At 43.8% G+C, this 20,146-nt stretch overlaps 2 protein-coding genes across 3 annotated transcripts in view; one reads left to right on the forward strand and one right to left on the reverse strand.

Annotated features, from left to right (window-relative positions):
- Positions 1-13,998, reverse strand: part of PIGF (phosphatidylinositol glycan anchor biosynthesis class F) — a 31,782-nt gene extending 17,784 nt beyond the window's left edge. Inside the window, exons 1-4 of one of the 2 annotated variants that reach the window (XM_035111176.3) lie at positions 13,869-13,998; positions 12,206-12,463; positions 10,061-10,152; positions 8,685-8,801 (exon numbers count right to left, since the gene is read on the reverse strand). In XM_035111176.3, the coding sequence (XP_034967067.1) occupies positions 8,685-8,801; positions 10,061-10,152; positions 12,206-12,433 (437 nt within the window). In that variant the 5' untranslated portion in view covers positions 12,434-12,463; positions 13,869-13,998. Of the gene's footprint in view, positions 1-8,684; positions 8,802-10,060; positions 10,153-12,205; positions 12,464-13,603 lie in introns of both variants that reach the window. The other variant, XM_035111175.3, reaches the window with a different exon arrangement.
- A 116-nt stretch (positions 13,999-14,114) lies between these two features.
- Positions 14,115-18,773, forward strand: CRIPT (CXXC repeat containing interactor of PDZ3 domain). The gene is made up of 5 exons (XM_035111174.3): positions 14,115-14,233; positions 15,129-15,194; positions 16,207-16,261; positions 16,586-16,689; positions 16,787-18,773. Exons 1-5 carry the CDS (start codon positions 14,218-14,220, stop codon positions 16,849-16,851), a joined length of 306 nt encoding a protein of 101 aa, XP_034967065.1. The 5' UTR covers positions 14,115-14,217; the 3' UTR covers positions 16,852-18,773.
- The last annotated feature ends 1,373 nt before the right edge of the window (positions 18,774-20,146 follow it).

The following is a 20,146-nucleotide window of genomic DNA, read 5'->3' on the forward strand; positions in this document are numbered from 1 at the left end:
TTTGGACACATCTCTTAGGAACACCATAAACCGTGGACTGCAGATACCAATTTGGGAGAGGGCCATAGCTCAGAAGCAGAGCATCAGCTCTGCACGCACAAGTCGCCTGGCTCAATCCTGAGCATCTCCGGGTTGGGGATGAAAATGTCCAAAACCCTGGAGACCTTCTGACAGCCAGTGAAGACGATATTGAGATAGATGGATCAATAGTCTGACTAGGTATAAGGCAACTTCCTAGGTTCCTATGTCTGAAAACACAGGGGGATAGATATCCTTAGGAGGCTCTTTAATCCAGCTTGTACCAATTTTAAAGTAGTAAATAAAAGTAACCACAATGACTCTTAGCTGTCACAGAATGGGAGCCTTCAGCGCTCAGTGTTTACAGACACTTTGCCATCTGGTTGCAACATTATTACCAAGGCTGTATGCACAGAAAGAGGGAACATCCAACTTTCCTCCTAGCTCAAAAGCATTCGCGGCAGACACAATATAAGCCCAAATCACCAGGCTGGAATAACATTTCAAATTCCTTGAGTACAGCGGCGCCTGCAAAATCAGTTCCAGCATAAACAAACACTTCTGCGCAGACGGCAAGAGAATATCTCCTGCTTAGTCTGCAGCTGAATTTATCCCATTAGAGGCTTTGCTTAGACATGGTAGCTAACAACCAACTTTGGCCAAGGAAGAGAGAAAGAGAAGCAACCTAAGCAAAATGCCCCATTGTTATTTTTTTATACGTCAGACGTACACTGCAAAAGCCTTGCAGCATTTATAGCTCAGGTCCCGAAATACTTATTGCTTGCTTAGGTTTATGCACTTTTTTTCATGACTAGACAACTGGCCAAAGCACGTTCTCGTTCATTCTGTCTCTCTCCTCTCTCTCTCTCTCTCTCTCTCTCTCTCTCTCTCTCTCTCTCTCTCTCTCTGTGTGTGTGTGTGTTACATATGGTCAGTTTCTATAATGGAGAGAACTAGCAACACCAGTCTGAGGATCCGAGCTGCAAAAAAGTGTCAAGGCAGCTAAATGTGCAGATGACACAGAAACAAATCACAACGGTTAAAAAAACCGCAACAGATTGTGAGGAGCTGCAAAAAGCTTTCATAACACAGAGTGTGGGCAAAGAAACAGCAGATGATACTCCAGGTGGTAATGTAGGAGTGCGGGGGGGGGGGGGAGACACACAAAATAAATATACAGATTTCCCCACCCCAAGTTTTAGCCTCTGAATTAGCAATTGCCACTCAGGAAAGAAATCCTGAAGTCATTGTGAATCACCTGGCACACTAGGGAAAGTCGGCTGCAGCAAAGAGGGAGAATTTAACGGCATTTAGGATTTAACGGCAAAGACACCACAAAATGTGACTCCGTAGAAATCAGTAATGCATCCAAATTCTAACTACCACATCTAAGGCCACATTTACGCCATACATTTAAAGCACTAAGATGCCACTTTAGACAGCTGTGGCTTTGTTCCCAAAGAATTATGGAAGTTGCAGCTTGTTAAGGGTGCCGAGGGTTGTTTGGAGACAACTATTCCCCTCACAGAGCTGCAACTCACCAGTTCCCTGGGAACAGCATTCAAAATTTGCCAGGCGCATTTTGCACCTGTCTGTCGGTCGCTTGCGACCAAGTGAAGATGCCCAAGAGCCAGGGTGGCGCCTGACGTCCCACCACCTGGAGATCGTTGGATCTGAGCTTTTTTCACACACCAGCAACACATCCTGTAGAATTCTATCTGTTATATTTTATCTGCACAATCAGAATGAATTTCAGGAACCAAAAAGTCGTGTTGAAGAAGAGCTGGCCCTAGGAAGCTGTCATATACAGAGTCAGACCCCTGATCTGTACTGTCTGGGCTGAGAGGGAACAACTCTCCAAGGTTTCAGAGTGCAGACATTCCCAGTCTTATCTGGAGATGCCAGGGATTGAACCCAAGACCATCTACATGCAAAGCAGACACGGCTACTGAGCTGTGCCCATTCCCCAAGCCAAGGAGAAGCAAGGGCAAGCACTCTACTCCTCTCTCTCTCTCTCTCTCTCTCTCTCTCTCTCTCTGGCTCAAGGAGCAGCCAGTCATGCAAGTCCTCCCCTGCAGTCTGGAGGGATAGAGCCCAGACACAGATTTACCACTTCACTGCAAACTAGACCATAATTTACAAGGAGGCAAAGGAATACTACAAAAGACCCTAAGGACAAAAAAAGAGAAAGGAAGAAATGTAAAAAGAAATACATCTCAAAGAGAAGCAAGAGATATTACAGATTTAGGATCCCAGTCTAGTTTGCACAAGCACTCCTGGCATCAACGATGCAACTAAATGCCCCTTTGGAAACGCAAGGCAAGCACCTAGCACAGCCTCTCACACAATATTGCTGAATTGGGACAGGGGAGACTTACTGGGATTTTAAAAGGCACGGGAGGGAGACGAAGGGTTGGGAATTTGATGATCAACAATGGTCAACTTTGGTTCAGCTAGCTTCAGCTAAGCCGGCTGAGTCACAGCTGAGTCGGGATGAGCAAGTTTTGCAGCCTTATCTTTGACCAAGACGGGGTTGGGGACTTAACACCGGATGAGTTGGGAATCAGCAGGTGGAGCCAGAGATCCACTGCCTCCTAAACCGCTCATCCTAGTGGATCCTGCCATAAGACTGCCTGCTAGGTAAGCGTTTATTGCTTTGAGTCATGCCGCCTGGGTCACCGTGGGGAAAGGGGGGATTTCTTTAAATGGGGTTGGAGCAGCGGCGCTTTTTCTTTGCTGTATTCCTTTTAAAAAATAAAAATAAAAAACAAAAATTATAAAACAAAAAAAAGCGAGCAGCTAGGGTTGGAGGTAGGTAAGAGGTGAGAAAGGCAAAGAAGGATTTAAATAGCAGCAGTAACAAAATTGCCAATTGTCTGTAAGACAAGCAAGGGCTTTTCGTGCAGGCTGCTATTTTCACCAACAATGCTTGAGCAGTTTTCCAAAGAGGTTTCCTCTCCTGCCTCCATTAGCCCTGACAATCTATTCACAGCATTTCTTCCCTGCTCTGGGCTTGTGACAGCTGGCCATTAGCTTAGTGACACCGGTTACAATACAGAGATGTCAGAGCACAAAGCAAAGTCCAGGAGTGGCGAGCTGAAGGCGTCTTGCTCCTCGCAGACAGAACTACAGGAGACAGGAGCCGTGAGGAGCAATTATTTAAAGCACAGGATGTGGCTTATTTATATATAATTCTCTTTGTGTGTGTGCACATACACTTAGAATGACTGCACCAAACAATGAAAACTCTTAGCATTCTCTGCGCACACTCCATGCACCCCCAGCAAAAAAAAAGGGTGGGGGTTTATTTTTAAACGTTTGAGTTCCCTGGGACAGCTGGCGACTTCGATGACATGGAGTATGTGTGCAAAATGTCCCTTCCACACTACTAAACCCCCCCCCCCATAATACTTGTGCCAATGTGGTGCCCTGCAGACACTACTGGACTGCAACATCCATCAGCCAGCATGGCAAATGATGGAGTCAGTAATCCAACATCTTCTTTGGGGATCCCTGTCATAATACCTTCTCTCAGCTCCAACCCGATAGCAGGCAGCTCTTCCTACCTGCTCTGCCCATTCTTGGCTGCCAATCCTGCACTGCAGGGGGTTGGACGGGAGGACCCTCAGGGGTCCCTTCCGACTGGACGTTCCCCATGATAGCGAAGTGAAAGCTCCAGATTTAGAGGCAGTGTACCTCTCAACAGGAGGTGCTCTTGGGCAAACCACAGGGGAAGTGAGATCGCCTTTGGTCAGTGCTTGAATAGCTAACGTTGGAAGCAGAAAGCTGGACCAGATGGAAGGAAGGAACTCACCTAAGACAACAGTAGGGTCTGAGTCCACAACACAGGTACCCAGTACATACCCAACCACCGTTGTTTTCCCCTCTGCTTTCTCATCCCACAAAAGAGTAAGAATTTGAAGAGTTAGAACTCAGCTGCGGAGCACAGCAGAAGATCGCAGGGTCAATCTTTGGCATCTCTAGATAGTGCTAGGAAAGACTCCTTGCTGAAACCCTGGAGAACCACTGCCAGTCAGAGTATGCAGAGTAAGCTAGACTGGCCAAAGATGACTTGGCATATGGCATAAGGCAGCTTCCTATGAGAAAAACCTCAGTTTCTCTCCATCAACCATTTGTGTTATCTTTCCTTAAGACTTATCCCAGTAGCACCTGAATTCTACATATAAAAAAATCAGTGTAAGGAGACAAAAGGTACTCAGATACAGAAACTTGGGTCATTGACTAATCAGCCCATCTACTTCCACCACCACCACCCTTTCCTCACTCCATGCTGCCCAAGCTTATCACCGGTAAAGGTAAAGGGACCCCTGACCATTAGGTCCAGTCGTGACCGACTCTGGGATTGCGGCGCTCATCTTGCTCTATTGGCCAAGGGAGCCGGCGTACAGCTTCCAGGTCATGTGGCCAGCATGACTAAGTCGCTTCTGGCAAACCAGAGCAGCGCACGGAAACGCCGTTTACCTTCCCGCTGGAGCGGTACCTATTTATCTACTGTACTTGCACTTTGACGTGCTTTTGAACTGCTAGGTTGGCAGGAGCAGGTACTCACCCCGTCGTGGGGATTCGAACAGTGACCTTCTGATCGGCAAGCTCTAGGCTCTGTGGTTTAACCCACAGCGCCAGCCACGCTAAATCAGATAAAAACCGTGTGCTTGTATCCAACTAAAATCATACTTGGATTACAGACCCATTGAATTTAATAGACACGGCTATCTTAAGTCCATGAATGTCAGTGTTTTGCTCTCGATACTTGGAAGCAAGCCACAATTTTTCATGTGCGAGAACATCAACACACACACACACACCCAGACTGTGGTCAACAGCACAATTTCTGCATCTGCCTTCTAAAACTACTGTAGACACTGACCCCAACAGAACAAAGCAAGCGCCTGTTTAGCAGGAGACATGTTAATTGTCACTACTTGAAGATGCGTGAAATAAAAAGGACAACTATTTGTTGCCTCTATAGGAGGACTTTAGCAAATGTATTCTGTAGAGATGATTCAAGTGGAATAATATGTCACTGAACATATATACTCAATCCAAACCGACAGTACACAATGACACCATTTGCCATTATCTTCGGTTCTCCCTACTCTTTTTCCATAAGCGGTGCCTAATGTTAGAGCTGAGCCATAGCAACGCTGGGGTTGGGGGGGGGGGGGGAATGAGAAATCAGAAAGTATTTGTTGCACTCCTTCTGTCACAGAAGAGCCTTCTGCTAGTGTTTCTTGAGATGACAGATGACTTGTTAACAAAAGCACTTATTAACAGTGATTTTGACAGGACCAAACCACGTGTGAGGTGGGAGACAAGGGGAATATCTCAACACTTTTCCACCACTCTAATGCAGCTGCCAGGCAGGGCAAGGAGGGAGGGAACCTCCAGATTTTATCACAGCAGCTGTATGAGCAGACAAAGATGATTCCTTCCTCCAATCCAAAGCAAGCACTTCAAGGGGGTGGGGGTGGGTTAAGCAGCCAGTGATGGGAGTTTCCTGAAAAATTCTGAAGTGGAACATTTTCTGGAAAATTATGCCATGTAAATTTGCTTAGGGCAAATTTTCTTTCCTTCTTTTTCTTTTTTCAAAAAAATTATTTATTTGGTTTTTCAGATAAAATTTTTACAATCATATATCAAACATAAATAATAAAAACAAGATTCCAAGGAATCTCCTGGGCTTCCATCCTCTCATCAGATTTTGCAGAGTGCTACACCCCAGGGCTTGGTAAGGCCTAACAGTGAGTTGATTGTCAGCATCCTGTGGGTTGTGCCTTTGCCTGCAAAGCCGGCCACCTGATGTCATTGTGGTATCAGGCAATTGGCAAGTGGGTGGCTCCGCTCACCTGTCAAATGTGACTCACGCACAGTGTGGGGACATAAGGATCCGGCCCACTGGAGGCATCCCCCCCACACACACACATACCTCCACCTTAGCATGAAAACTTCCCCGTTTTGCAAAGGCCTTCAGAACTCAGGGAGGAGAGATAAAAGAGGTTTGCAAGATAGGATTTCAAATTGTCTGAGGACAGGTTTTTATTGTGTTTTTTGTCCTAAGCTACTGGAAAGTCTGATGGGGCGGATTTAAGCAGGGTGTAATTTAAAACAACAAGAACATCAACAGCAAAACCCGGCACGCTCGTGTTCAGCCCCTCTTTCCACCTGATCAGTCATGCGACCAAAGCAGTCTGCAATCTTTCCTAAAAACATTTCTTCCAGTCTCTTTTCCATGCCAATATTGAAACCCTATTCAAATGTAATAGATGGAATCCTTCAGCAAAATAATAACCTGTTATTTCCTTGCATTTGTAGCCTGCATTACTTCCATCTTGAACCCCAAGGTGGCACAGATGTGGTTCCCAGGCAGCCGCCCATTCAGGCAATAACCAGACCCAACAGACTTTTCAGACTGCATCAATTTACTTCCCCCCACACACCTTAAAGAGCACACAGCATCCAGAAAATAAAGCTAATCATTCACCAAAAGTGTCAAGCCATTAGGGGTAGGGGTGAGAACTGCTTTCTTGTTGCTGTTTGCCACTTTAAAAATAAGAGAGAGAGACTGAAATCCCATGCTAAAGTTATACAGGGTATGTCTATGTGTGCGTCTCCCTATTAACAATAGAATAAGCACAGGTACAAAATGAAGCAGACTCGGTGGATCACATCTAAGGACGAAAGCCTGTAGCTCAGTGGTAGAGCATCTAATTTGTATGCAGATGGTCCCAGGTTCAATCCCTGGGATCTCAAGGCAGGGCTGGGAGAAACTTTTGTCTGAAACCCCAGAGAGCTGCTGCCAGCCAGTGAAGGCAGTACTGAGCTAGATGAATCACTGGTCTGACTTGGTATATGGCAGGTTCCTATCAGAAATATCACTGATCACTGACTGCGACGTTCTGCCTGATTCAGCTCAATAGTAAGTCTAGCTTTCCAAAACGATGCAATAATTTTAGCAAGAATTACAGCCCTTTCGTATTTCAGCCTTCAGGGACGCAAGTACTCCTTTTATCCACGTCAATACACACACTGAAGAATGTAAAGGAAACAAGGCAAACTGTGAAAAAAGCAAGCTTGATCACACTTTTTGGTTTGATTCCAATCCTTGAATTTCTATTTAAATGTTTCAAGCTCCCTGTGAGGGACAGGGGATATCGGGAGGTCCCTCCCATCTTGAGATCCAGCCCATCTCCCAGCGCTGGGGAAAGCAGGGAGAGTTCCGACTCAAGTGGAGAAGCAGGAAGTGGTGTCCAAGGCTCAGGCAAGGTAGCGGAGCCACTGCCCAAGGTGGGACAGGAAGGGGGGAGCAAGGGGGGAAGGCCAATCCCACCGACTCCGGAATTGCGCAAGAAACGTCGGGGGAAGAGGCTGGGTCTCCCCAAGCTTTTATGCTGGAGAAGAACGCGCCAACCTCCATTCGGAGGTTCTGAAGAAGACCGATAAGATGTGTTAATCTCTGTAAATAGCACTGCTTTTAGCACTGTAAATACACAGCACCAATAAAACAATAAAATGCAGAGCTGTGTGGAGTCATTTCTCTGAAGTAGCCCACCCAGGCCACTGTGACAGCCCCCATCCCTGCTCACAATGAGTTTTCAAACTAACATGTACATTTCTCCAGTTTTCCAAACAAAAAAACCCAACAATGGACGTTTTAATAAATTTAGACACTGTTTTTACTAAACTGACCACCCTTGGTGAATAATCTCCTGTGCCTTTTCCACCCGTTCACATGTGGTCCTTTCTTCAGAAGGTTATAATCATACGAAATTGCTTTGAGGATAATGATTGGGTGTTTAAGAGATGTTAGCTACACTCAGCTTGTTTTAATCTTAGTAGTTAATTGGATTTAGTAGAGTTTCCTAAAAATAAGAGAAGTACACTCGTGGTAATGCAAAATTAGGAAACTGCTCATTGGTACTGTATTTAAGTCCTGCAAAAATTTTCAGAACATATAAAGGCATTCCAAATGTTTGCTGGAAATGTGAAGAATATGAAGAGAGATTTTAACATACTTGGTGGACACATAAAAAAAAGCTAAGAAATATTGTATACAAATCATACAGAATATTTTAAAAAGATTTCAACTGAAGCCAGAAGTTTTCCTTTCAGGACCAATGGTTATACAATTAGAAAAGGATTATGGAAGATTATTTCATTAAATGACTACAGTGGTGAGATGTTTATATGTACAAAGATGGAAAGATTTATCATTACCTACTATGGGGGAATGGTTGCTGAAATTAATGGACTTGGCTGACATGGAGAAGTTGGCATGTTTAATTAGAGAAAAATCATTGTTGATATTTATTAATAACTGGAAACCCATTATGGAATTTTTGCATGAAAAAGAAAGTGAACTTGCGATATCTGGGTTTGAGGATTGAAGAAAACACTGTTTTATAGAAAGTAGAAAAGTTGGGGGTTACCTTGGAGTGAATGTTTTGAATACTTTTTTATATGGCTGACAGTCAAAGAATCAGAAGCCCTATTTCCCCCCTTTCTCTTTACTTAGGTTGGCTTTTTTAATCTTTATGTGTTACAAAAGGTATGTTGTATTTAATATTAATCTTTGTATATCTTCTTTTAAGCTTTAATAAACTCTATTGGAGGGAAGTAGTAAAATTAGGATACTGCATGCAACTTACCCGTTTTTACTGAACACTCTGAGCCACATGTGAATGTTTGGCCCCAGCAAACACAAGCAGTGCAATGTAGTAAATGTGGACAGAAGAACTGCAAATAGGAAGGTCTCCAGTACTGACCTGGAAAAAAGGGAGGCAACAGCATATGGGTCAGTGAAGCTCTCTTCCAAGGTCTCTCAACAGAAAGGATACTTCAATGTGGATTTCAATTTCCCTAAGTTCTATAATAGACAGAGGATCACATTCCATCATGGGCCACCTTCCAGGGACCATATGTGAGTAGTGAGTGGGTCCAGAGCCAAAAGCAGACATAGAGTAACAAATGTTTCTCTTACCTTTACACAGGAGACTTATACACAAACACACACACACATTAATCCATACAAGCAAGAGGCATCATCGCCCACTCATAAGAACAGTCGTGCTGGATCAGGCCAAGGATCCACCTAGTCCAGCATCCTGTTCCCAAAGTGGTCAATGAGAGGCTCACAGCACAAGAGTATTCTGCTCTCCTTCAGTTTCCAGAAACTGGTACAGTGGTACCTCTACTTACTAATTTAATGTGTTCCGAACGCACATTCGTAAGTAGAAAAAAATTGTAAGTCGAATCCCATAGGAATGCATTGGGAGAAAAAATTTGTAAGTCGAAGCAATCCTATCTAAAAATTTGTAAGTAGAAAAAATCCTATCTAAACCGCATCCAAGCTGGCGGACGGAGCTCCATTCGTAAGTAGAAACATTCGTAAATAGAGTTATTCGTATGTAGAGGTACCACTGTATTCAGAAGCATATTGCTTCTGCCAATGGAGATGGAACATAGCCATTATGGTTAGTTGCCACTGGTGGCCTCGTCCTCCATGCATTTGTCTAATCCTTTTTTAAAGCCTTCCAAGCTGGTGGCCAAATTCCATACTTTAATTATGTGCTGTCTGAAGTACCTCTGCTCGTCTGTCCTGAATTTTCCAACATTCCGTTTCACTGGGTGTCCACAAGATTTAGTGTTATGAAAAAAAGGGGGGGCGGGGAACCTTTCCTCTTATCCACTCTCTCCAGGCATAATTTTGAACACCTATATAACGTCGCCTTTTACTCGCCTATTTCCAAAACTAAGAAGTCCCAAATGCTGCAGCCTTTCCACCTAGGGGAGCTGCTCCATCCCCTCAATCATTTTGTTGGCCTTTTTCTGAACCTTTCCAACTCTACAATATCCTTTTTAAGGAGAGGTGACCAGACCTGTACACAATACTCCAAAAGTCCAAGCAAACGCCTGGGTCTACTACAAAGCATGCAAACTTGGGAAGACCTGGGTCCAAATGACTCAGTACAGGACATTTGGCGTTGTAATTTATGATGTGTGTGCTTTATATAAAGCAACTTACTCTATCAGCGGTGCTCCATAAAGAACAATTATTCCATGAAATAGGATGCAAGACATGAAGAAGTATACACAGCATCTTAGAAACCTTGCCACCTTTGAGAGTAAGAAAGAAAAACTTTATTTATATAGTGCCAATGGCACACATGGCACTTTATACAAGCAGGGGAGGACAGGTCCCTGCCTCAAGAAGCTTACAATCTAAAATTTGACACAGGGCACAACAAAAGAGGAGGGAGAAGCAGAGGTAAAAAAATATCCAGCTGTTTCAGCTGCATGTGTTTAAGCCTGATTAAAATAGTTAGAAAAAAAAGCCTTGTAGTGTTATTGACATCGGGCTGCAGTCAGCCAAGTTCTGCTTAGGTTAGATCCACTGAAATTAATGGGTGTGACTAACTTAGGTTCAATAACTCCCAACAGGTCCTGTTAGTCATGCCCATTAATTTCAGTGGGTCTTGCCTGAATAGAACTTAGTTAGATTAGAACCCTTTCTGGGCACCACAATTTAAGAATGATACCGACAAGCTGAAACATGTTCAGAGGAGAGCGACCAAGATTATCAAGGGTCTGGAAACCAAGCCTCATGAGGAACAGTTGAGAGAGTTGGGCATGTTTCACCTGGAAAAGAGGAGACTGAGAGGAGACATGAGAGTCACCTTCAGATATCTAAAGGGCTGCCACATGAAAGATGGGGCAAGCTTGTGTTCTCCTGCTCTGGAAGGTAGGACACAAACCAATGGATTCAAGCTACATGAAACGAGATGCCGACTCAACACCAAGAAGAACTTTCTAACAGCAAAAGCTGTTCAACAGTGTTACAGATTCCCTCGGGAGGTTGTGGACTCTCCTTCCTTGGAGGTTTTTTAAGCAGAGGTTGGATAACCATCTGCCATGGATGCTTTAGTTAAGATTCCTGCATTGTTGGACTGGATGGCCCTTGTGGTCTCTTCCAACTCTATGATTCTATGAACTAGATGACCCTTTGGGATCTGTTCCAACTGTATGATTCTATGAATTCTATGAAGATGCACAGCAACTACTTTTGTTCGTTTTGCAAACAGGCATGTGCCAGTGAAGTCAAATGGAAAACACATCAGCAAAAACCACACAGGAGAGAATGAAAATGATTGAGATTGGTCCTAGCCTTAAGATCAGACATAGGCAAACTCGGCCCTCCAGCTGTTTTGGGACTACAATTCCCATCATCCCTGACCACTGGTCCTGTTAGCTAGGGATGATGGGAGTTGTAGTCATAAAACATCTGGAGGGCTGAGTTTGCCTATGTCTGCCTTAGATCTATAACAGGGGTCCCCAGACTTACCCGGCTTTGGGCCGGTGCCCGCCATGCCGATCGCACGGCGGGCCGGAGGGAGTGCGCGCCCGTGCGCACACACACTTACTGGCGCGGTGGCGCGCTTCCAGGTCGTAAAAATCGCCGAAAATCATTTGTGCGCATGCGTATGGGCCTCCCCCCGACCCGGAAGTGCACCGGAAATGACCTCTTCTGGGTCGGGAGAGGCCCATACGCATGCGCACAAACGATTTTCGGCGTTTTTTTCGATCTGGAAGCGCCGCCGCCGCGCTGCGTGCTGTAAGAGCGGGCGGCGGCAGCGGGCGGCGGGGGGCGTCGCGGGCCGGATTGGGAGGCCATTTGGGCCACATCTGGCCTGCAGGCCGTAGTTTGGGAACCCCTGATCTATAACCTTTTTGATAAGTGAAAAGTCAAAGAACTCAACATGGGACATTATAAAGTAAAGAATCTCAAATATTATCACTGCAGTCCTAGACCTGAGATAAGGACCACGAAGGAAAGAGCCTTGTGTTGTCTAACCTTGTCAGAGTCCTAACTTTGGGACTTCAAAGTGCCCAATCACCTGATGTCTGTCCATCTGTCAAATTTGGCCCATGTGTTTAGGCCTGCAAAGCCAAAAAGATTCCCCAGAAGTACTCAGTTCAAAATCTGATCTCAGCCATGAACTTATCAGGTAGCTGGAATAAAGCTCTATTCTCCCATCTGGCATACCTTAAGGACTGTCTGAAGGACTGCAACAAAAAATGTATGAGATGCATATTTAAAAGATGTGAAAGGTACAAATGTTACTATTATCTGACACCCCAAACACTACGTTTTACCACGATTAAAACTTACCTTATGGGCAAGTGAAGTTCTTCTATTAGATGGATTTGGTTTAAGAATGAAATACAAGACTATATTTACAGTGCCAACACTTGCTGAACAGATGGATAACCAGGTCAGGTGTGTTCCCAAGATTGAGAAGTTTTCCAAAAACAGAGAAGGAATGACAGTTGCTACAATAATGGAGAATATACATATAACATTGGCAGACAGGAGTCTTTTTATTTCAGTTTCTTTCATGGTGCCTTTAGTCCTGTCTTCAATTTCCACCTGTTGAGAAGCAAATTAAGGTAGTTTTATTCTTGTACAAACAAACGGAAATTCTCTTTTTGCAATAAAACACGGCACTGAAAATCTTGCATCTCATCAAGGTTGCCCCTAAAGGCACCTTTAGCTCAGATTTAGGTTCACACAAGAGTCCTGGAGATAGCGACAGTAGCAGCGACAGTAGATGAGAACCATACAAGGTGAAGGAAGGGCTAGGTAGAATAAGAGAAACTACATGCAGGATGAGGAAGAATAATAATCACAGAGGGCTACGGGCTCCACAAAGGAAAATTGGCTCTGTGGTCCCAGTTAAGCTGATTCACATGAAAAAGATCACAATGGTTCGAAATGATTGGTCACTACTGCTTCTCAGACCCTAAACATCCACCTGCTAAAGAGTAGCTGTCAGAACAGTGACTCAATCCATCTCTGACCACCCTATGCTTTGGGGTGGAATAATTCCAACGCGCCTTTGCGTTGGGCAGGATCGGAGCAGACAACCACTTGTCTGTGATGCAGAGTCACAGAGCTTGCTCTTAGGAGGATGCAAGTCACTATGTGTATGCACGGGTTAAGCATCATTATGCCCTGGCTTTGCATTGAGTGTTTTGAGTGTGCTAATGGGGAGTGGGGTTGTTGTTATTTTGATTATAAATTTTGTGACTTTATATTTTGAATTTGTTCTGTGAACTGCCCAGAGAACTCTGAGTTTAGGGCAATATATAAATTCAATAAATCATAATCATAATACTTCCCTTACAAGGACTCACCTGCACTAACAGGGGTTCCTTTTGGACACTTATCAAGGTTTTTCCAACAAGGCAGAGGAACAAACAAGGAGACGCAAGCAAGCCTTCCTGGCAGTTCCTTCCTTCACTCCACCCTTCCCTGCACATACAACCAAAGGGAAATAACTGGGTGTGTTCTTGGGCAAGCCTGGGCCGACCTTAATGGCAACCTACTGGCGGATCCCTGGGTGATTTGCAGTTAGATCGGCAAGTCGTACAATTGAATTTTGATGGCCGTAGAAAAGTTGTCCGTAGAAAACAAAACACGACTCTCCTACTTGGCTGGCTTTGCATCTCTGGCTGGTTTTTAGAATCGGAATCCTGCACCTGTGGCGGCTCAGGGTGCATGACATACCTGTACTTGTGCATGCAGCTTCATCCCATGACACGGCTCCCAAATCCCGTGTTTCCCATTGGCAGCCCTTGCGATTCTAGCAGATAGGCAAGCAAAGCCGGTCCTGCATGCCTTGAGCTCGCCCACGTCTGTTCTCTAGGGAGGGAACTCTGACTGCGTAGATGAGGCTAAGGGGGCTCGTCGCCGTCCACAATCCCGGAGACAGGGAACTGGGTTTCGGAGGAGAGGAGCTGGGGTGGGGGGTCGTCACCTGCCTCCACCTTACCTGTCCGTCCGTCCCCAGGAGCCAATGGGCGGGGCTTCGCAAAGACGGCCCTCCGTCACCAGGAAACTGGCTCCATCCTCTTCTTAAGACGCAACCTGCAGCGCCAAGCGCCTCACGTCGTGTTCTCTGTGGCGTCACAACAAGCGGCCCGCCCCCCTTTTCAGCCATCTCAGCCAATAGGCGTGCGAGCGGGAGGGAGGAAATGGGAGAGCGGCGCTTGAACCCGGAAGAGGAAGTGCCGACGCTGAGGCGGCCGCCGGAAGTTGAAAGGACCCGACTCGGTTTGTTTTGGTGGCAGCTGACGGGGACGGCGCTTCTGTTCCGCAGGCTTCGTCGCGGGTGGTTCGCCATGGTGTGCGAGAAGTGTGAGTTTGTTCGGGGAGGGGGCTAAAGGAACGGTTGGGCGGCGGTTAACGGAGACTGTGACGTCACGGGGGCGACGTTTAATCAGAAATGTCACATAGTATAGAGCAGGCATCCCCAAACTGCGGCCCTCCAGATGTTTTGGCCTAAAACTCCCATGATCCCTAGCTAACAAGACCAGTGGTTGGGGATGATGGGAATTGTAGTCCAAAACATCTGGAGGGCCGAAGTTTGGGGATGCCTGGTATAGAGCATTGGGGTTTCTCTCTGGCTCCTGACAGCATGGGTTCCCTGACCTGGGAGCTCCCCTTCTACCTTCAGATTACATACATCTTCAAGTAGCCCCTGGGAAGGGGAGTGACTGTTGCATCTCTGTATGCATCACTTTTCCAGACTTAACTTGTTCCAAGCAGCCTCCTACCTCTCCGTGTAGGAGGGCTCCATAATGTCTCTGCAAGGGTCTGTGCTTGGCCCTCTGCAAGGGTCTGTGCTTGGCCCTCTGCTTCAGAACCACAAGTGGATTGGCTGTTGATGGGCCAATTCACACACTGAAGCAAAACATTTTGGGGCTAAATAGTGAGATATACCTCCAACTTCTATTCAGTAAAAGCATGCCTTTGGTTGGATCTGGCAGGGTCCTTTGTATGTTCGTTGTTGATGACCACTCAGCCTGGTAGGCCTGCATGAGTTTTATCAGCTATGGATGTCTACTTTTCAAAGGGAATTGTAATAGTGGTGGATTAATACAGTAGAATGAAGTACTGTACACTGTATTACCCATGTTCAAATAGTTGAACTGATTTGAAGGTGGGCCTAATGAAATATGTGGTGTGTTCTCAAAAGACTTCCAAAACATAGATTGGAATATCACAGCCTTTGCATTTCTGTTTTCCATAGGTGAGAGAAAACTTGGTACTGTAATTACGCCTGATACATGGAAAGATGGTGCAAGAAACACCACAGGTATTTCTAAATACTGTCTTATCACTGCAGTAGATATTTTTTTCCAACATTTATTAGTAGGCAAACCTGGAAATGTGGGTAGATTGCCTTCAAGGTGCATTCTTTTTTGCAATCTTATTTCAGATGCTTATATGCAAGTGTTTGTCTCATTTATGTTATAGTCCAGATATGCAACTTGCTACAGAGCCGTTATTTTGAGGCAACCCTAACCCTCGTGCACTCACACACCCCACACCTCTGTGAGCACTGCAGACTCCTTTTCAATATATACTGCTTGTTTTGGCTCTTTAGGCCAGGAGAGATGGCACATACGGCTGCCAAGAGCAGTGCAAGAGTGTGCTTACAACTGAGATAAGCAGTAGGGCTTGGGAGAGACAACTGGTTTTGTGGTGAGGCTTAGGAAAGAGAGAGAAGGGGATGGTGAGAAATGCAGTTACACAGTATAGGCAGTAGGAAATGGAGAAAAGTGGCCAAGTGGGACCTACTTATGACTTGAAAGTTTTTTACAGTAGCACAGAATTTGGATGATGCTTTAAAGTTCTTTTTAGAACTTCCATCAATTTTCTCATTCATTGGGTATTAACCATTCACTCATTTTAATTTATCAACTCCAGTGGCAGAGATCCCATCTCCAGGCTCAAAAGAAGGGTAGGAAAACTCCTTGTTTGCCTGGAAAACCTCAACAGGAATCCTGGGTTTGGTACCAGTGACCTGGGAGTTTTAAAAAAATCTATCTGTGAAACTTTAATTGATGTAATTAGTTCAGTTATTCAAAGAACACTGAAGTACTAATCAGAACAAAATTTGTGAAATGTTCTGTTTGAATCATCTGTATAAATGCAGCATATTTCTGTGAACATTGTACATAATATAGAAAAACTGGGCACCTTGCACACTTGTACCCCCCTTTTTTGTATTCTTGGAAAATAAGGGTTGTGTGAGCACGGGTTTTAATTTATAATAGTTTTGCAAATTATGTATTTAAAGCAATAAACTTATTTGTTCTTTTTAGAAAGTGGTGGGAGAAAACTAAATGAAAACAAGGCATTGACATCAAAGAAGGCAAGGTAACTGAAGTATTAAATTATCATCATCATCATTACCCACTCTTCACATGCAGTTCCTAGGGCAGCTTGCAGAAATTAAAATTCAGAATGAAAACAGTTAAAACAAATTAGGGTCACAGAAATAGAGTGGGCCCAGAAAAGACACATCTCAGGTGTCCAAAGGCCAGAATAAAGAGGAAGCTGCTTTTGAAGATTTTGTTATCAGCCAATTCTGTCTTCTCTCTTGTCTTCCTTCCCCCATCCTTATCTGCTCCCAACTGTATGAAAGTATGTAGGAAAACTTTCTCTGAATAGGCAATTCAGTTACTTTTTTCTTCTTCCTAGGTTTGATCCTTATGGTAAAAACAAATTTGCAATATGCCGAATTTGCAAAAGTTCAGTTCATCAGCCAGGCTCCCACTACTGCCAGGGATGTGCATACAAAAAGGGTGAGACATTTGGCATCAATTCTTCTCTTGTTCAGTTGTTTTTGTACTTTTGGACTATAAGAAAATGTTTCATTCTCGCTGTTCTTCTCGTTAATAGGCATCTGCGCAATGTGTGGAAAGAAAGTGTTGGATACAAAAAACTACAAGCAAACATCCGTTTAATTATATACTACGAACTTTTTCTTGACCAGCTTTACTTTCAAAACAGTTATCAACGTTGGGGGGGGGGAAATGTAAAAGATGACAGACACCGTCAGAATTTGCATGGACCTTTAGTTGCACTTTGTTAGCGCTGATTGTAAACCTGGATAAATGGTCCAATTCATACCTGTATAAATTTATAATAAGAAAACTGATGTGTTTTGAGGAAAAACTCTAAAAAGCCAGCAGATCAACTTTTTTCTTCACCCCACTGCTATAACAAGAATTTGTAGATTGAAAGTCTATCAGCAGAGGGACTGATGAAATAAAACTGGCATAAAATGATTTTTTTTAATGTAGGTTTGCTTGCAAATGTATAAAACGCTGCACAACATGGAACCCACCAAGCCAACCACCAGGAGCTCTGTAAGCTTCCCAGTTTTGTTGCCTGCCTATAACTGAAAAAACAAAATGTTCTCAAGAAGCTGATAGGTTAAAATACATGGTTGGTGGGCTTCATTCAGCTAGGTGACTCCAACATTCTTAGAACCTGGTATATTTCCTTTAATCTGGTTTTGTTGGGGTGAAGCTTGAAGTCGAATGAAGAAACCCAGCATAAATTAGCCTTTAACTTCATGATTCAAAATTGGCGTTGGGGCATTACTCGTGCATGGGTGGAAAATGGTATATAAAGTGATTCCATATTGTTGTGCTTAAAAAAAAGAGGTGGCTACTATATAATCTTGGTTGAAGGTGGTATAATTAGGGTGTTCTTGTATGCTATTTTTGTTTCTTAGTGTGTTATTCTTTGATCTGTTCAATAGTACACCCCTTGCATATTGGTGTTGCCATGCTGTAGAGAATAGAAGCAATAATGATCCATGATTTGATTCTGAAGGAGGAAACACACCTTGGTCTGGCTAGATGTGGCAGTAGGGCATACCACTTGCCCTCTTGTCTGCCCATACTTTGGAGTTCGCTTCAGAGGCTATTCTCTGGGAGCCATCCACCTTCTGAGGTTAGAGAGGTGGTGGCTGAAGAGAGGGCCTTTTCAGTAGTCCAACTCTGGTATACGGTCACCAGGAAAGCTTGCCTAGCGCCTACTTTCTGTGCCAGGCAAGTATATTTTATTTTCCAAGGTTCTTAACACCTCCTGCATATATATTTATTTTATCTTTCTGCTTTTATAATCCTTGGAATTTCAATTCCTGGTTTAATTTCTGCTTGAGATGAAATGGCTGGAACAACAGAACTCAGATGGCAGAAGACTTGGAGCAGATCCATGCAAACATGGTTCAGAGCTCATGTGAAAGTTATTCTGTGGAGCTGGAACAGCAACTTATTTGTAAAATGTTTTTAAAATAAGCACTTTGACCTGAATGCCATGTTGATTAGGGAACCTGGAATCAAAACTGTTACTTGGATGAATATCAGTTATTTCATGGACAAGGTGCCTAAGTGCAATCTGAACAACTTGCTATCTCAAATTTTGCCCTTCCTGGCTTGTAACACCTAGCAGGAGAAATTGGCAGGCCTGGTGGGCATGATAGTCAGTGCACTTTTTGTAGCAGGATTCATGCTAGTGGTCTCAGAAAGTCATTGGGGCCCCTCAATAAAATCATCCCTGTCCCTGCTGATCTGGGCAAGACTATGTGGTGGGGGTTTATGACCAGAGATTCCTATGTCCCCCCCTTCCCTATTACTTTTGAAGACTTTATTTATCTTTATTTTCTTATGCTTTTGGTGGTTGAATTTTGGTTCTTGCTGTCTACTGATTTCACTGGTTATTCCATTATGTTATTTTATTGATGAAGCAGTTTGTACATTTTTAAAAATTTATTAACTGCAAGGCAACATTCCTAAACACTGGATTGAAGTGTTCCGGAGTTTAAATGATGTGTTTGTAAAAAATAATAAATGCTGGCCAAGAAAGCTAAATGTGATTGTAAAGCAGTTCGTGAATTGTGTGAGTCCGTAGCTCCATCCAGTGGTCCAAACAGAATGGCTGCCACAGGCTCTCTGCTTGTACCCATGCAATGCTAGTAGGTTTTCTGTCCAAATTGTGCAGAGATGCTTGCCATCCTTTCCTTTGCTCTTCGCACGGTTACTTTGCCCTTCCTTACAAAGGTGATTCAAGGATTTTTTCACTGATTAGGTTAATTTGTGCCCAGAGCTGACTCCAAAGCATACATTACTTGGACAAAACACGACTATTAAGATTCATTCATTCTTTTGTTGCATGGCATTAAGGGTAATGCAGATCCTAAAATACAAGGAAATACAGTACAATATGCAGGCCTAAATATGAAGCATGTAATATGGCTATTTTTAATATTTTTGGTACAATAAAACTTCAATCTTTTCAGTACAATAACAGAGTTGGAATGCCGAACTATAACTGCATTATAAAGCATTTAATAAATCTAGTAGTAACACAACTTTTTCAGTTAGTGTACATTTTAGCACCACTTTTACGCAGCTATTTTCTCTTACTAAGTATAAAAATCAAACCGTTAGTTAAGAGGAAAAGGAGATAGCCTAACACTGCGAGAGAGTTCAAAGTTTCTGCTGCTGGCGTGTGAATGGGCAGGTTCCCAATGTGTTCCTATACAAAGAGCCACGGGCAACATACAGATCAGTGCAACCCAGTTTTCCTCTTGAACGCCTGATTTAAGCAAACTCCTGTGTGTATACAGTACACAGTATGTATGACATAACAAAGGAATATTCTTCAGGAAATGCCAGCACTTTCTGTGTTGTCTCAAGTCTCTAGATCACAGGGCACATCTCAAGTTTTGTTGTACAGTACTTTGAAGATGATTTGATTGTGTTGACAATACTTTTTATAATATAAAGAGCCACAGCCCCCAAATACGGTCATAATGGGCCAGGAAACACTTAGCAAAAAATCTAGCTAAATAGAACTGATGGAAAGAATCCCCACTTAAAACAAGCTTTCAAGAACAGTGCAATGCCTTATGTTTTACTCAGAAGGAAGTCCTGCCACAGCGGTTCTCAAACGGTGTGGCTGCAGAGAATGGCAAGCCTGGTAGGAAGTCTCAAGGACAATCAAACATTTAAACATTTCAGCGTAGTAGAATATAGAACCATTTTTTTTAAAAAAAAATGTGTTCTATGTTATAAATCAAGCACTGCTAGCAGCTGTTTCTTTTTGTTTTCCAATGTATTCAATATAAATAATTTAGTGTGTCACAAGCAAATTTTTATTCTGAAAGTGTGGCCCAGAGAACCAATATCCTGCTGTGTCTAGTGAGAGTCAAGATTCCTCATCCCCCTTTTTTGTGTGCCAAGGCAC

This window comes from Zootoca vivipara, chromosome 3 (genome assembly GCF_965207765.1).
Source record: "Zootoca vivipara chromosome 3, rZooViv2.hap1.1, whole genome shotgun sequence".
NCBI lineage: Eukaryota > Metazoa > Chordata > Lepidosauria > Squamata > Lacertidae > Zootoca > Zootoca vivipara.